Source organism: Cinclus cinclus, chromosome 6 (genome assembly GCF_963662255.1).
Source record: "Cinclus cinclus chromosome 6, bCinCin1.1, whole genome shotgun sequence".
NCBI classification, from domain to species: domain Eukaryota; kingdom Metazoa; phylum Chordata; class Aves; order Passeriformes; family Cinclidae; genus Cinclus; species Cinclus cinclus.
In genome coordinates, this window is record NC_085051.1 from 38,695,958 (window position 1) to 38,711,575 (window position 15,618).

At 36.4% G+C, this 15,618-nt stretch overlaps 1 protein-coding gene across 1 annotated transcript in view; it reads left to right on the plus strand.

Annotated features, from left to right (window-relative positions):
• The window catches only part of MIPOL1 (mirror-image polydactyly 1), a 151,614-nt gene that overhangs the window by 53,916 nt on the left and 82,080 nt on the right, over positions 1–15,618 (plus strand). Inside the window, exon 10 of the mRNA XM_062494999.1 lies at positions 7,042–7,149. Coding sequence (XP_062350983.1) covers positions 7,042–7,149 — 108 coding nt within the window. The remainder of the gene's footprint in view (positions 1–7,041; positions 7,150–15,618) is intronic.

The following is a 15,618-nucleotide window of genomic DNA, read 5'->3' on the forward strand; positions in this document are numbered from 1 at the left end:
CTTTCTTGAAATTCCAGTAGTTCTAAGCTGCTGGGCATTGTATAAATAATCATTCAAACATGTTTTTTTGGTGGTTTGCCAAAACTTTGAAGTGAAGTAATTTTTTCTCAGAGGTTAGAAAACCTTAATTCAAAATTATAATTTAATGGAAATATTTGTAGTGATTATTATGTAGAAACTCATTTATTTCTTTATTACTTTTAAAATTATTGCTTTAGAAGAAAAAGGATAAATCCTATTTATATAAGTGCTTCTAAACATCTGCAGTTCAAAGTACATAATTCACAGTGACACCAAAGGTTGGTTTGTGTTTTGACTGGATGACTTCGGTATTATTTTTGTCTGCAAAGGAAAGAGTGTATAGCATCCAAGTGGTGCAAGATGTTTGCCTCTCCAGAAATTGTGATGAATTTGGGACAAGGGGCAGACTGTTAAAAAAAAAATATTGAGGGGAGGGGGAAGAAGGGCAGTCAGAGTGAGAGCACTTGCGTTCCATTTGGCATATTTGAGCTGGGAGCCAGTCTGAAGTACAGATCATTATAAATAAAGTAAGAAAGGGTGAACAAAATAACGACTAAGAGAAGAATCAATTGAATTGGTTTTGTTTGATTCACATGCTTATTTATTGTATTCAGATTTCCACAGGTGAAGACTTAAAAATATAACAGGTGAAAAAGTAGTTTTGTTTCTTCATCTTTTTCATGTTTGGTGTCTGGAATAATTATTTGTACTTCAGTTGTTCACTGCAATGAATGTGTTTTAACTAATTTCAAGACATAGATGCACTTTATCACTTCTGGAAGTATTATGCTGTGTAGTAGTAGGATCTCAGTACCGCATAAACTTATCTCTCAGTGGTATTGATGCATTTTCCTTCAATGTATGGTGTGTCACTTACTTTGCTCATGAACATTTTACTTAAAATGCATAAAGGAAAACAAATGCATGTGGAAAATTAGTTCTGTCATTCAGATAGACTCTGGTTCTCCCAGAATTTGGAGAACATAAACCATTTTCCCAAGTGATTCAGTAGGAACTAGGTTATTTTTATTTCACGCTACTTCAGTAATTGAGAATTCCAGTTCAGCAAGGTCTTCGTGCATGAAAGTCCACATAATGTGGCAGAGTACTCAGTGTTTGAAGTGAAGGCACTGACTGATATGCAATCAAGTCATTATGCACTGACTGACCCAGAGTGAGTGACTTAGCACTCACTTTTGATTTTTGTGTGACTTGAATAAAAATATGTTGCCTTAAGTTTAATGACAGAACTAAGCTATTTGTGGGAGACTGTGGCTATGTACTTTTAAACTAGGGAGGCCTCATAAGACTGACTGGTGTGATCACATCAGACCAAAGATCCACCTGCCTAACCAGCCTGACCTCTCTCAGGTCAGTAGAGGAACAAGCACGTTGCAATACCTCCATCTAGGCACTGTGGTTTTTTTCAGCAAGCTCCTCAAGTGTATTCCTGTGTGTTTATGCCAGTGCTGATTCTTAAGTTTGTAAGCACTGCAAGCTTTGATAAGGACTTTAGATTAACAAATGTATTCTAATGAAATACTATCTTTAGTATGTACTAATTGAATAGGCAATCAAATATTATTCAGAATTCAGGAAAGAACTTAGTGCAGAATTTTGCTTCATATTAATACATTTGTTTCATTAGACTTTGACCCCCATACCTTTAATAACAGAGACAAATCAATTCCTTTCCTTTTCCCCTAGCATATAAATGGCATAATGTGTTGACTTTTTCCCCCCCTAACATATTGCCATAAGTTCAGGAGAGGTTAGTTTGGATTCCTTTTAATGAAAGGCAATGAAAAATATTATATGCCATATAGTAATATTAAAAGCAAATATAGCTGTAACAGGATTAAATAGCCACCAGGACTGCATTTGTAGTAAGGAAGTGTTATGGTTTTCTGTTATATTCAGTTTTAGCTGTTGCTTCCTGAGCCAGGTGGTGTCACAGTGGCCTTTCCTGGATCAAATCCATGCTGAAATACAAAATGAGAAATTCATCTGACATTACCATCCTAGTTCAATGAGATGAGAGTGAGGGACCCTGGTGTAGCAAAATATTTATCTCTTTGAAAGCACAGGAACAGCCTGATTGACCTAAGAAGTTCAGAGTTAAACAGACTTCTGCATGAAACCTCTGGGGATAGGTGTTGTCTTAATAGAAGCTACACAGGGACCAAATGGTTGGGGACAGGAGGTTGCTCTGCTCGATGTTAATGCTTTGCTGTATTCCATCTTTGACCCTACTAACATTATTTCTCCGGTGGCTTGCAGATTTTTCTTTACTTTTCTATAATGCCAAACCTTGAACTTTGAGAACACCTCAATGAATAATCACGTCAAATAATGATAAAAAAAACCCCTCATCAATCTGTGTAGATGTGGCAGACACTGTAACACTATGTTAACGTGCTACAGGTACAGGTTGAAGAAGAAAATACTGAAAAGCTGACAGCATGTTAAAGATGATTTGTTTATACAAGTGCTAAAGTTATGTTTGATATGTTAATGCAACCTCATTTTCTAGTAAAGGCCAAACACTATTAAGTGGTTATTTGCATTGATTTTTCTATCTTCTGAAATACTTGATTCAAGGTAAACCATCTTTACTCCTTTTGTATAACTGGAACTGGGGCTGTCTTTTAACAGTCACTTTCTGGGTGGGCCTTACGGACTTCACCGTGATATCATCCTGGTCCATTTATTGACCTCTGCATCAGTGTCCCTTTTAGCAAATGCTCCTCTTTCAGTTTGTCTGGATTTTCTCTTTGCTATTCCAACACTCCTGTCTGGAGAGTCACTGAATGGGGTGAGCACCCACTGCAGTTGGAACCAGTGCCTCTCACATCCTCATTCTGCTCAATCATGTTACCTGATGCTCATTAAAGAAGACTCAACAGTATCCTAACAGTTTACATTTTAAGATGGGAGGGACTTGTTTACTTGGCTGTCTATCCTTGCTTTCCTAGCTGAATCTCTTCTTGTCCTTTTGTTATGTTACCTGCTTTGCTTTTCATTTTGTATCTTAGCTGCTTTTGATATATCCTGTACTGGGTACAAAGGTATTTATTTCAAAAGACTGAGTCTATTTAGAAGAGTTGTGTGTTGGAAATACAGTTGAAGAGAAAATTGAGTCCCTGCAGCTGGGAATGAATGATGTTATACTGACAACTGTACAGCTGGGCATGGATGGTTGCTCAAGGAACACTTGGAGTGAGGCTTAGTGAGGTTTCCTGTCTGTCAAGTACATTATCACTTGAATCAGACTAGATAAGGTAGGAGAGTTTTGGGGGGAAATACCTTCAGAGAGGAGAACAAATGTGTGGGTTTGGAAGAAGAGAGGAAACCTTTTTTGGGATTGATTTTGGGGGTGATTTTTTTGTACCTTCAATTGCCTATATTGCCTCTCTGGCTACAGACCTGTGAATGCACACAGTAGACCACACAGTAAAGTTAATTCTTAGTAAGTTGTTTGTGTGATACCTTTATAAAATTCTGTTACCATTTCCAAGGCTTTACTTGGCAAAATCATCAGCGTTCTGATCAAGACATTTTCTCATGGACATCTATCTGCACTGCTCTCATACTCCTTGATGTTCTCTAAGTATCTGAGGCAGAGAAGCAGTTTTCTTAACTTTAACAGCTTGTGTTTCTTAATGTGTTGAATTCATGGGCATTTGCATTTAAGGGCACAATTAATCCTCAGATCCAATATTTAGTTAACCTGTGTTGCACAAAATATATTGTATGTTTGAAGTTTTCCCAAGTGTGCAAGTTTTCACAAGTTTGAGATAACAGAATTTAGACATAGTATTTCAAATTAAACACTTCCTTTAGCTTTCAGTTTTCTTAAAAGGATACATCCAACATTTCCTTTTTGTCAGTACCAAGTTGGATGATGTGTTCACTGTGCTTCAAAAAGTATTTTTATGTATGTTTTTAGAAGGAAATTCAGTTTCTTACTTGCAGCTGTTGGCATTTTAAAGCCCGGGAGTGAACCAATAAAAACACATATTCTTTTAAAGAACATCTATTTTTACTGGACCTTGCTAACAAATAGTGACACAGAATTCAAAAAATGTTGGCTCAAATGAATAGAAGGGCTGCATTGTTTTAAAGTCTATTTTTAAAACTTTTCTTTACAGCAAGGTTACACTAAAATTTCATATGCTCCTGCTTTTATGAAAAAGAGTGCTTGCCTTTAGAATGCTATTTTAATATTTTAGAAGTAGCTCAGGTATCAAAGTTGTAAAGTTTAAAACTTTATTAAAACATACACAGTGTTGCTGTTTAAGACTATTATTATAATGCTTCCACAAAGAGAGAAATTGAAGATTTTACTTCCTGTATACCTGTGAATAAATCAGAATATCTTGTGTTAATACATTGCTTCCATCATAGTAAAACTCTTAGGTGCAAAGGTCAAATTAGATCACCATTTCTTTTGCTGGTGCCCCAAATTGAATTCAAGCAATATTCTAGTTGAAAATGCCCCAGGTTTCTGTTTGTTTGGTTTTTTTTCAGATATCAAGTCTCAGTGGAAATGAAATGAAAGAGAAATTACAAAATTCCCAAGTTTGACGTCAATGTAATCATATCAAGGTTGTCTTTATAGGGAGGTTCGTCCATTTTATGTTATCTGTCTTGCATCTTTACTGTACTTCACTTGTTCTGTGTTCTGCAAGATCCTGGAGTCCCACTGCTGCTGTTTATTTCAGTGTCTTGTCTTCACAGGAGTGAAGTGGGGAGTGGAATTAAGACTGCACCCATGCTCTCAGTGGTATAATATGCTCTGTGTACCAAGATCTTTTCTCATGCAGTCCTGGAGCTAGGTTTTGCTCTTAGCATATTTGCACATACCTTTTGGATTCGAGAGAATAGCAAGATTATAAATTCAGGTTTTAAAGGTAAATTGGGATTTTAGTCTTTTTAATAATATTTACTCTACATAAACTTGTTTTGTTGTCAAATTGTAGACTCCAAAACACTGTTTTGAAGAAGAGTGTTGGCAAATCATAAAAGTCAGTGTCCTGGTGATTATACATGATGTAATGTACACTATCTGCAGTGGTAGGTTGAATTTTTTTAATGGTGTTTAGATCACGTAAACTAAGGAAAAAATGTTGCCAGAGGAAAAACTCCAAACAAACATAGTCTGCATTTTGTTCTTCAGTAGTTTTATTAGCATCTTCATGTCTGCAAACACATAATTTTCATGCGGGACATGGAAAAAGGGTTACATCTGGGATTCTGTGATTTGTTATTGTGTGTGTGTACATGTGTGTGTGTGTGTGTGTGTGTGTGTGTGTGATAAACGCAGATAAATATCTCAAGTATGTGAAAATACTTAACAATCAAATGTATCTTAATATTTTTTCTGTATTTCCCTATCTATGGGAAAATGTCTTTTTTGCAATAAAAATGAAACTGTGCATTAAGGAAGTTTGCAAACACACACTGAGGGAATGTAGTATAGGAAAATTCACTGCCTTTAAAATAGGTAATCCTATTAGAAATAAGCTCAGATTTCTAACAGAAGTAATGAAATATAACAGATATGTGAATGGAATTTTTTAATACAACTTTTGGGCTCCTGCAAATGTTTAAAATTTATTCAAATAGAGGATTGGATCATTCTGTTTTATATACTATACTGGATGCCTGATGAGCAGGATATTGTTACTCCTTCTTTTGTGTTTAAGATTTGTATGTATTGGCATGTCTTTAAAATTTCTGTCTCAAGATTCTTTAGCATTCCTGATTTTACTTAGGCCTCATTTATATCTTTTTCAGTTCTGAAAGTTTCTCTTTCACAGCTTTTCTTTTTTTAGAGCTTACATGAGCCAGGCTTCGTCATCCGATACGCGGAATTGCTCAGGAATAGGGTGCATATACATGATGGGAAGCTCAATTCTGTGTTGTCCATAGTCACTAAGACACCACAAGGGACTGACGTTTCCAGGTCTTTCATTTGAGACAGCAGTGCTTACATGGGTGTTATATAACAATTCTTATTCCTTTATTCCTTTTTTGCTAGTGTTTTTTAAAATACGTATTAAAATATTTTTTATCAATTAATTGTCTTTTTTTCCCACAGTCTATTAGATTTGGGTTTTAGTGATTATATCCAAACTACTTGCTTGCAATACATGGGTGTAAAATGCTTCTTCTGGTACTCTGCTTTTCCTAATTCTAACAGTTGCTCCCATGTGATGTCTTCTTGGTACTTTGTCTGTTTTGTCTGGGTTTTTTTTCCCTTTTTTTTTTTTTAACAGATTTTAATGTGAGGCAAAGAACTGTCTGCAGACAGCTAATTGCTCTTTCAAACCAAGGAACTGGGAAAGACCGTTGATAGTTAATGTGAAAAAGAGCAAAATATAATTTGGTTTACAACTTGCAGATTTTTAATCATTAAAATAAATGCTCAGTGGACAGCAGTAAGTCTACATGCATAGGCACAGAGTAGCAAGTGCTAATTGTTTCATTTTTTTGTCATTAAGTTAAATATTTAAAGAATAAATCTTGCAACTTCCTTCATTATGTTGTGAGTGTTGGAGAATTAGAGTAACATTTTCGTATGAAAAATACAAGTCTAAAAATATCATCTATATTTTCTAATAAAAGACTGGATCCTTGATTTGAGAGGAGGGTCTTTCATTTTTTTGCATTCAAAAGCATGCATTATTCCATTTATAATTACTTACTTAATACATAAAAGCCAAAATCTAGCCATGTATTGTCATAACTAGGAGCAGAAATTCAACCAAACATTTTGATAAATGTCTTATCTGATACATAGCTTTTTTGGCATACTGTTGGACCAGGAAGAAACTGGAAAATGATACACATTTTAAAACCTTAGCTTTAGTGCTGTCTGGGATTGTAACTTGCTTTTGTCTGATGCTTTCACTACTGCAGAAATTGTGATGGGGTTATTTACGTTAAGTCGTTTGGCTTGTTGAAAAAAAATATGCCCACACTCCTCTACTTAATGGGATTCTTTCCTCGTTGCAGTGCAAACGGCTGGAGCAGGAGCTTCATCATCTGAAAGAGCAGAACCAGACTTCAGCAAACAACACGAGACATATGACTGCTGAAAACAATCAAGAACGTGCTCTGAAGGTAAATCTCCATTTCTTCTTGCAGGCAAATTAAGGTTGTAAGCCCCTGGTGCCAGCTTTCTGGGCTGCATATATCAGTTGTGTACATTTCGGCAGAAGTGAGCTATGGTGTTTGCCAACAACTGCTTCTTTAAACACAGATACAGCACCCTTCTGTTATGGTTTTATTTTATTTTGCATATGAAAACTACAAGAAAAAAAATAACATATCCTCCACATTATTGGGCTGGTAATTAACACTAAATTTTTGAGGTCTGTCCTTGCAATATTACATTGTATAAGGTGAAGAAAACTGCAACTGTTTGCCTCGTGGTACCTTTGCAAAACTAATATTTTAACGCATGGCTGTTTGATCTGCTCCCAGCAGTGTGTGCTATATTAATAACATTGTTGACCGATACTACTAGTGACCACATAGTTGATACTACTATTTGCAAAAGGGTAGCTACTTGGAATTGGGAGGAGGAATAATAAGTCTTGTCAATAAGAATAAAAATGAGCAGAGAGGTGGGAGAGGGTCAGAGAAAGGACAGTGTAAAGTGACAGGTTATTGCTGCTTTGAGAAAGGGAAATTGTAATGTCAGTGGAACTGATAGCTACATACCCTGCAATCTCACAGCTAGCCAGGATAAGAGACTATGCCAGGTAAGATGTGCAAGCATTGTGCACACCTCTTCAGCCACTTTATTCTTTAAAATCTCTTTTATCAGTAGTGGAGATACAATACAAATACAGAAGTTACTCTGTTTATACTGTGTTGTCATTTCAAAACTGTTTGATTTAGACAGTAAGATCCAAAGATATCTCATTTATAGATAGATTTTCCTCTGCCTCCTTTTTTCTACTTTTTTTTTTTTAATTTGGGAAACATCATTATACGTACAACAATTTGACCAAAGCAAAGTATAAGAATAAAAGTAAATCATTGTGTAGTTTGACATTTCTCAGTAAGAAAATAATTATAATTATAATAAATGGTGAGAGCTGTGTGCCACACAAATGCTGTCTATTCCATGGGTTTGTAATTGCCATCAAAATCTGCGGTGAATATTACAAAATCAGGTGTGCAATACTGAAAGCAGATGACTAGACATGGAGATCATAAATGTTCGGGGCTATTTCTGACTGCAATAGCAGCATTGTTTTAAATGTGGTGTTACTGAAAGTTAGTGCTTGCCATGCATGCTACTTATTGAACATAGTATTGTTTTTCATTAATTGCATGCTGACTTGTTTTTTCTATCATTTAAAATATTCTGCAGAGAGCCTTTCTGCTAGAAAAGTTTTATTTAAGCTATGCTTTTTGCATTTAATATTGTCTGACATAACACTTACTTAGTTGTATTTTCAGAGCAAGAAGTGATTTGATAGTTCAGAGCGTTACTAAGATTTCATTCTAAGCCTGATATTGCTCTCCCAGCACCTAATCTTTAAAGAATTTCATTTCTGACTGTCACAGGAATTTTTTTTATTTTTCAAAGTTAAAGGTTAATTGATCATAATCTCTTAGAGATGAGAGTCTGGGGAGATAAAAAAGACCACTTCTCAATTTTTTTAAAGTTGAACTTCTTTAATATTGTAGCTCTGTAGAGTTTTACTCAGTTCATATTACTGTTGCCTACAGTGAGGACAGCTTCTTTGGAATATTTTTTTAAAGGCCAAGTTGTATTCTTGACCTTGAAAACTTTAAAATGCCCCAATGAAATATTGCCAACAGAAGTTAGCTTTGATATACAGCACATGAGCATGCATCCTGACCTCATATAAATGAAAAGCTTGTCACCCACTTTCAGTGTAACCACAGCCTGGAAAGCTGGTGTCTGGTGAGGCTGAATGTCACGTCAGTGGTTCGCTTTGGAGTGGGTTTGGTCAGTGCTCTGGGGCTGGCTGCAGATGGCTGGGGTGCTCCTGCTGCTGTCAGCAACACAGCTCCCAGAGAAAGAAATTGCCAGCCATAGCCCTGTGACAGGTCACACACCTCCCCTGTGAAATCCTCATGTTCTTGGCTGTCACCTCCTGCCTTTTGTATGCTCTCAGTAGCTCTTGCAAGGCTGCATACAAAGTGCAGGTACGCACCCAAGCGTCCTGTCCTGTCTCCTCTCCAGTGCAGAGCATCCTCTGGACATTTGAGCATTTTCAGAGGAATAGGGCACGTCATTAGTCTCTGTGGTACAGGGTAAGTATCAACCTAGCTTTTATTGTCACCATAATCCAAGGAATTGCATTTATTTTAACCATCTCCACATGCAAACTGGGGAACTGTGTTATGTATTATTAACCTGTCCAGCAGAAGGAATCCAGGTATTTCTTCTGAGTCTGTCCAGGTCAGTTTGTATCAAGGAAGTTTTTTTTGAAAAAAACCTGTAATTTTCCCTATTCTCTTACACTTATTTAACATCAAGGCAATCTGTTGATTCAGTTTGGCAAAAGATGTATCCTGAGGATGAGGAATTTGATCTGCTTTAGGTTTTCTTAAGGGAGTAACACAAGTGTAAACATCACTTGTGGTGCAGGGATATTTGCAAACTTAACTGAATAAAAATAAGGTAATCAGAATCAGCTAGATTAAGGATGGCATGAAAGTTTGTGATAGAAGATGAGATCGTTATCTCTAGGACCCTGAAATATACTTAAGAGCAAAACCCAGTGGCCATTGCTTCTTTTTTACTTTTTAAAATCATCTCACAGTAGTGAGTTGCTTGAAAGGAAAAAAGCGTAAGATCAATCCACAAGAAACCTAATTCATTCCACTGATGTTAGGGTCTATTAGGTAAAATAAGCTGCAAGCTTTCAGATTTATTCTTTGATCTATCATCTCACAGGGCTACTGCCGCCCTTCTTTGGGGCAGTAGCCATCCCTAGTCAGGAGTGAAGCAAAGAGGCAGGGAGACATTATAACTGTGGGAGATGTGGTGCAAGTAATTTGGCTGTGTTCAGGGTCTGAAAATCACAAGGATGATATAAGCAGTCTTTTGCAGACTTTTTAGTTTTACACATTTAGATTCCATGTCACACCTGAGGATAATGTGACAAAACATATGATACAGAAGGCGTGCAGTGCACATTCTAACATGCTATTTCATCTTACTGTGCCAAATAACATCTGCACATCTTGGCTCTTCTTAACTAATCTCTGTGTACATATTAGTAATATGTGATTTAAAATTTCCATATTTAATGTATTTATTGCATAGAAAATTCCTTTTAGTATTCCCTAGTATTGTGGCTATTCAGCCCCACAATGCCAAACTGGCACCCCTAATTTTTATAATATTCTAACTGGTCATAGGAGATTGCACTAATTTGAAAAGGCCAGTTTCAAATCTTCTCTCCAGGCAATGCCCATTGCTGCACAGAGGTCATGCAGAGAAGCATATGGGCCCCTATTTCCACAGTTAAAGTAAAATAATCCTCTTCTTTGTGAAACCATTTTTTAAAATCTCTTATTATGTTTCATATTGAATTATAGCTAAATCTTTTAGGGATAATTGCTTCCTAAGGGTCTATACATTTGCGCTCCTAGTAAATTTTCATAAAATAAGATCTGAGAGTGCTTTGCAGTTCTAATGTGGCAGGGTCTATATGTAAGATTATTCATTTTTCCTATTTTTCTGTAATTAACATTTGGTCTCTACTGATTCTGGTAAGTGTATTCCCATAATACACAGAAACAACTGATTCAATTAAACATAGAAAAGTCGAAGAATTGCTAGTTTTTCATTATTTTTCAAATATTCATTCATTTTACTCTTGTTAGCTTTGTAGTGTGTAATTTTTGAATTCATAGCTTTCACTAATACATTTTTTCTAAATAAAATAAAAATTTTGCCAGTGTACATGTTCTCTTTACTGAGTTGAAGAAGAATAAGAAATAATTCTTGTGAAACCAATAACTTAATGTGAAATTTCATGGAAAATGTTTAACTGGATTTGACTGAAAGAGAGAGGACACACGTTTTTTCCCCACAGGCCTTCTCTATTTTGTAATTTCTAATTAGATTGTATATTCTTCTCAAATAATATTAATGTGCTTTAAAGATCAGAAAGACATACTAATTTTACTTTCAAGGCAAACTTTTGAAAATATGAGGACTATTTCGTAGTGATATACAAATCAGGTGCCCTTTACTGACTAAATGAGGTTTCTCCATCCAATTATGATGTCATTAGAACTTGTAAGGGTTATTAATCTCCTTCAGAGTTGTTGAGATATTACATCTTTTGTTATGATTGGCTTTTTTTTTGTAATGTCTGCCTTTCTGTTTAGTTGTGATTTTTTGTAGAATTTATCCTACATGCTTTCATAGTTTTATTAAGAATATAATAAATTTAGAGTTAGAGCCAAGAAAGTGACCTGAAGGAGCCATCAGAAGTTTGTCTACGGTAGTGTCATAAAGCAACTGTACCCAGTGTCATCTGCTTTCTGCTGACATGTAAGAATCAGGTCAAGGGCAGGAAATCCACAATGCATAGCAGTAGTAGTTTTTCCAGTGATGATGCCTGTGAAGAAGCTACTCTAGAATACTTAATTTAAGTATTCCTTGATGCCTTTCATAAATTGTCTTAAGTTCTTTTTGATTCCCAAAATTTCCCAGATTCTTAGAGTAGAAACCATTTTTCCATACCTACGTGGCAACGTCAACCACAGAAACAAGTTCAACTGACTGTCAACCTGTCATCCATGAAGGGCATCATCACATGAGATTCTCATGTTATAAGGGCTTGAAGAAATTTTCAAAAGCTTTAACATGAAGTAAAAAATGTTTACTACTGTGGAAAAACACATGCTATTTCTGTTATTGAGGCATACAATATTAACTATGGGAAAAAAGTTCTTCTTTCAGATGATGTGGCCTTTATTTGCAAAAACTAAGTCATTCTAACTGGTTTTACTTTTGGTGCTTCAGAGCTGAAGTTTCATAACTTTAGTAAGTTTAGAGGTGGTTTATAGCTATAATGCCTCTGATTTCAACAGGGGCATATGCTTTTGAAATGTAATCCAGGGAAACTTGTCTGAATCAATGATGGGAAACCAAGAGATTTCAATCTCTTCTATTCAAATTCCAGCCCAGCATCTAATTTTTACATTTTAATAGGTACTAATGTCATCCTTTCGTAATAATTTTACATGGAACAGCAGAGATCACATTAAGGCATTGGACAGCTGGAATGTGAGTTTGGAATGTGTCAAGGCTCAACCACATCCAGAGCACCACTCCACCACCTTTAGCAATTGCGACTGTTGCACCGTAGCTACTGCAGTGTTGTGTGACTGATGGAAAACAGCTGCTGGTTTGCCTGTATGGTGTAGCTAACAGATGAATGGCTGTGTTGTCCCCTGGTGAAATGAGTGTTACACCTTTCTTCAGCTCTTAGCTACAAAGTAACAAGACATTGCAAAGAGTTTAAAACTTGCTCTTGATCCAGTTGTCAGTATGGTCAGTATGGTGTTATGGTTTGGTACAGATCACTTTTTGTTTAGAGCGGTTCTTTTTTGTTTTTTTTTTTGGTTTGTTTTTTTTTTTTCCCCAGTGAAGCAGCTCAGCAATATTCGTATGTTGGACAACCCATCGTTTTCTCTCACATTTTTAATGAATTCATCTGGCCAATGTTCATTTCTCCCTCTGTATCTAATGAAATAGCAACCAACCTGTGAAATCTCAGCTCAAGAGCTCACTGTGGAGTTAACCCAAAAGCAGTTATGCTTTTCATCCTGGATGTCATGTGCTGTTATCTAGAATAAAGGACTGCTGTCACATTTTCAAATTATTTTATAGGTGTGTTTGAACATAGAATGAAAGCTTCATATTGGAAATGGAAGGGGTGAAGTAGATTGCAGATCTGTCCCTCAGTGAGAAGAGATACACTGTGACCTTGCACTTACTTATGGTCTGTATCATTTTTTCTGAAACTAAAGGAACATTTCAGGACCAACTGAGAATAATTAACAGGCTTCTTGGAGGTTATTTCCAGGAAATGATATGTTGTTATAGCTAATCCTGAAAGATTCTTCATGCTATTCTTCTAATAATTTACATGGGGATAAAATACTGCAGGATTTTTCAAAGTAAGCAGCAGTTTCTAAGTTTGTGCAAGAGCTGTTTCAGTAGTTTGGTTTCTTCTCTTATGAAGGATTCCTCTTACTCAGCTTTTGGAAGAGTTGCTCAGGTTGTAAAAAGCCATAATTAATTCCTTTCTCCCTTCAGTACGTACCCTAACACAGGATGTGCCCTCATTTAAATTCCAGGGCAATGTGAGAGAAAAATTTGTTACCCTGTCAGTAAAACTTATTATAAAGTACGTGAGATCACTATTATTTTTCAGAATGGAGGTTTCATGAATTTTTAATGCTTAAATTGCTTTTAATTGCATAGTGGAGGTGAAAGTAAAAGACTAGTAGAACTTGGAGCATGCTGCTGACAACCTGGATGTGAATAAGAATGCACAAACATTTTTCTTCCGTTGCTGCTTCCTAGACACTTTATCAGACAGGGTAGACACAGTTGAAATCTTAATTGCACCGAACAATTTGCCTTTGCTTTTGCTGCACCCAGAAACACTTAATCACAAGGTCTTAAAGTATGTCACTGAGGTTAGACACAAGTCTGTTCAGCTCTTATCCATGCTAGAAGAATGATTGGTGACTTTATGGCTTGGTGTTATTAAATAGCACCATACACCTTAGAGGATATCAGTGGGAGCTGCTGCATTGTGTCATAAATGAACACTAAAATGAGGCCACAGAAACTCCTGCAGAAGTAATTCTGTTCATGTTCCACTTAGATAATATTTTTCTGCATTCATTTCTCTTTAGTGACAGTGTCTCCAAAATCTGTTGCTACAGACTCTGACAATTAGACCGCCAAGTTAACTGTATTTCTGGAGAGGGAGCAAATAACTCATATAATCCTACAGTGGCACTGTTCCCCCTCAAGCTCAGTGGAAAAAATGTGAGCACTTGTTGACTGGTCTTTAAAGCAGTCATTTGAAGTTTTCTTGATTCAGTTGTTCTTTTGAGTCAAATTTCATCATGCAGGGCTGCAGATCCTTAAGGGATTCCTCGAAGGGTTTCTCCTTCATCTGCTGTCATATGTTTAGGAGTGTAACAGTTTGCTTATGTGTATCCCTTATAAGCAGGAAGTTACTAATTTATTGTATGTATGTACCATGATCAGAAATCTGATCTACTAGTATCATAATCAGTGACCAGCTTTATTAATTGGTGTTTTCAGCCATCAAGCCTAGCTGAAAGGCTTTATTTAGTTATGTAGATTTTGACAGAAAGTTGTTCACCAATGCAGTAGCATTCTTAGTCTCCTCCCATCTGGTAGCTAATGTTTTAGCTCTGATAGACATTTGTATTCATTGACCAAAAATATCCTGTGTAGGGAGCTGAAAGTTAGAATAATTGTTTAAATGTGCCGTAAGCAAATAATACCATATTTTTTCCTGATGGAAAACACTGGGAGGGAAGTTGCCCAGAAACACAGGCCTCCAGAGTTCGATAAATCTGGCTTGTATGGAATATCTACCTGGGAGTTGAAAAGAAATTACACTTGGTAACATTAGTAGTTGTATGATTTTCAGTGATCAGCTTCTGATGACATTAAGTGGTTGTGTGGATAGATGGCAGGGACATTTGTACAGCTCTTCATTCACTAAATCATTGATGCAGGCCAGAATTTTGAATGCATTCAAACCTTGGGTTGTTTTCAAATAGAAGGAAGCAAATAGACATAGCCAAGTTCTTGTCTTTGCTTCCTTGACTGCCGTGGCCATGCCACCTTGCTGTACCTTTAAGGCTGTCCTTTCACTGACCGCACCATCTGGCATGTACAGTGTGTACATGTGTGTGTACAGTGTTCTCTGCACAGCAGCTACTCAGGATTTCTTGGACTCTCTTCAAGTGAAAGGCCAAACACTGGTGTTTCTTACCTACTGTGATCTCAAGTCTTTCAGAATCATTTCAAAGCAAAGTAATACATGGGTGAGAGTGAACAATAGTTGTCCATCCTGAGAAGGGTTGAATCTGTATAATTAATAATGCTTGTCTAGTGCACTGTATCTCTTTGTCATGCTTCATATTGCTGTAAACAGCTGCCCAAGAATGACGCTGAATGTATCTTGGTAGAATGAGCAAGCAACATCTTGGCTGTAAGGGTTTGTTCACCTTGCCTGAGGACTGTAAGTCTTCCTTCTCTCCTTTTAATAGATACTGAACATCTCTTAACCAAAGCAGGTATGTTTACTGAACTTTGATTCAGTTCTAAGCATTAAGAAATTCATTACTCATTCAAACTTGGTGTTTGATGCCTGCTTTGATCTGTTCCACTAACAATTCCATGCAGGTCTTTTGCTTTTAATTTGACAGCCTTCAAATCTTTCTTGGTAACAGATTACTCCTGACAATCTCAAACATCAACTGCTTGTATATATCATATACAGCCCCCTTTCTCATTGGTGATGTGGT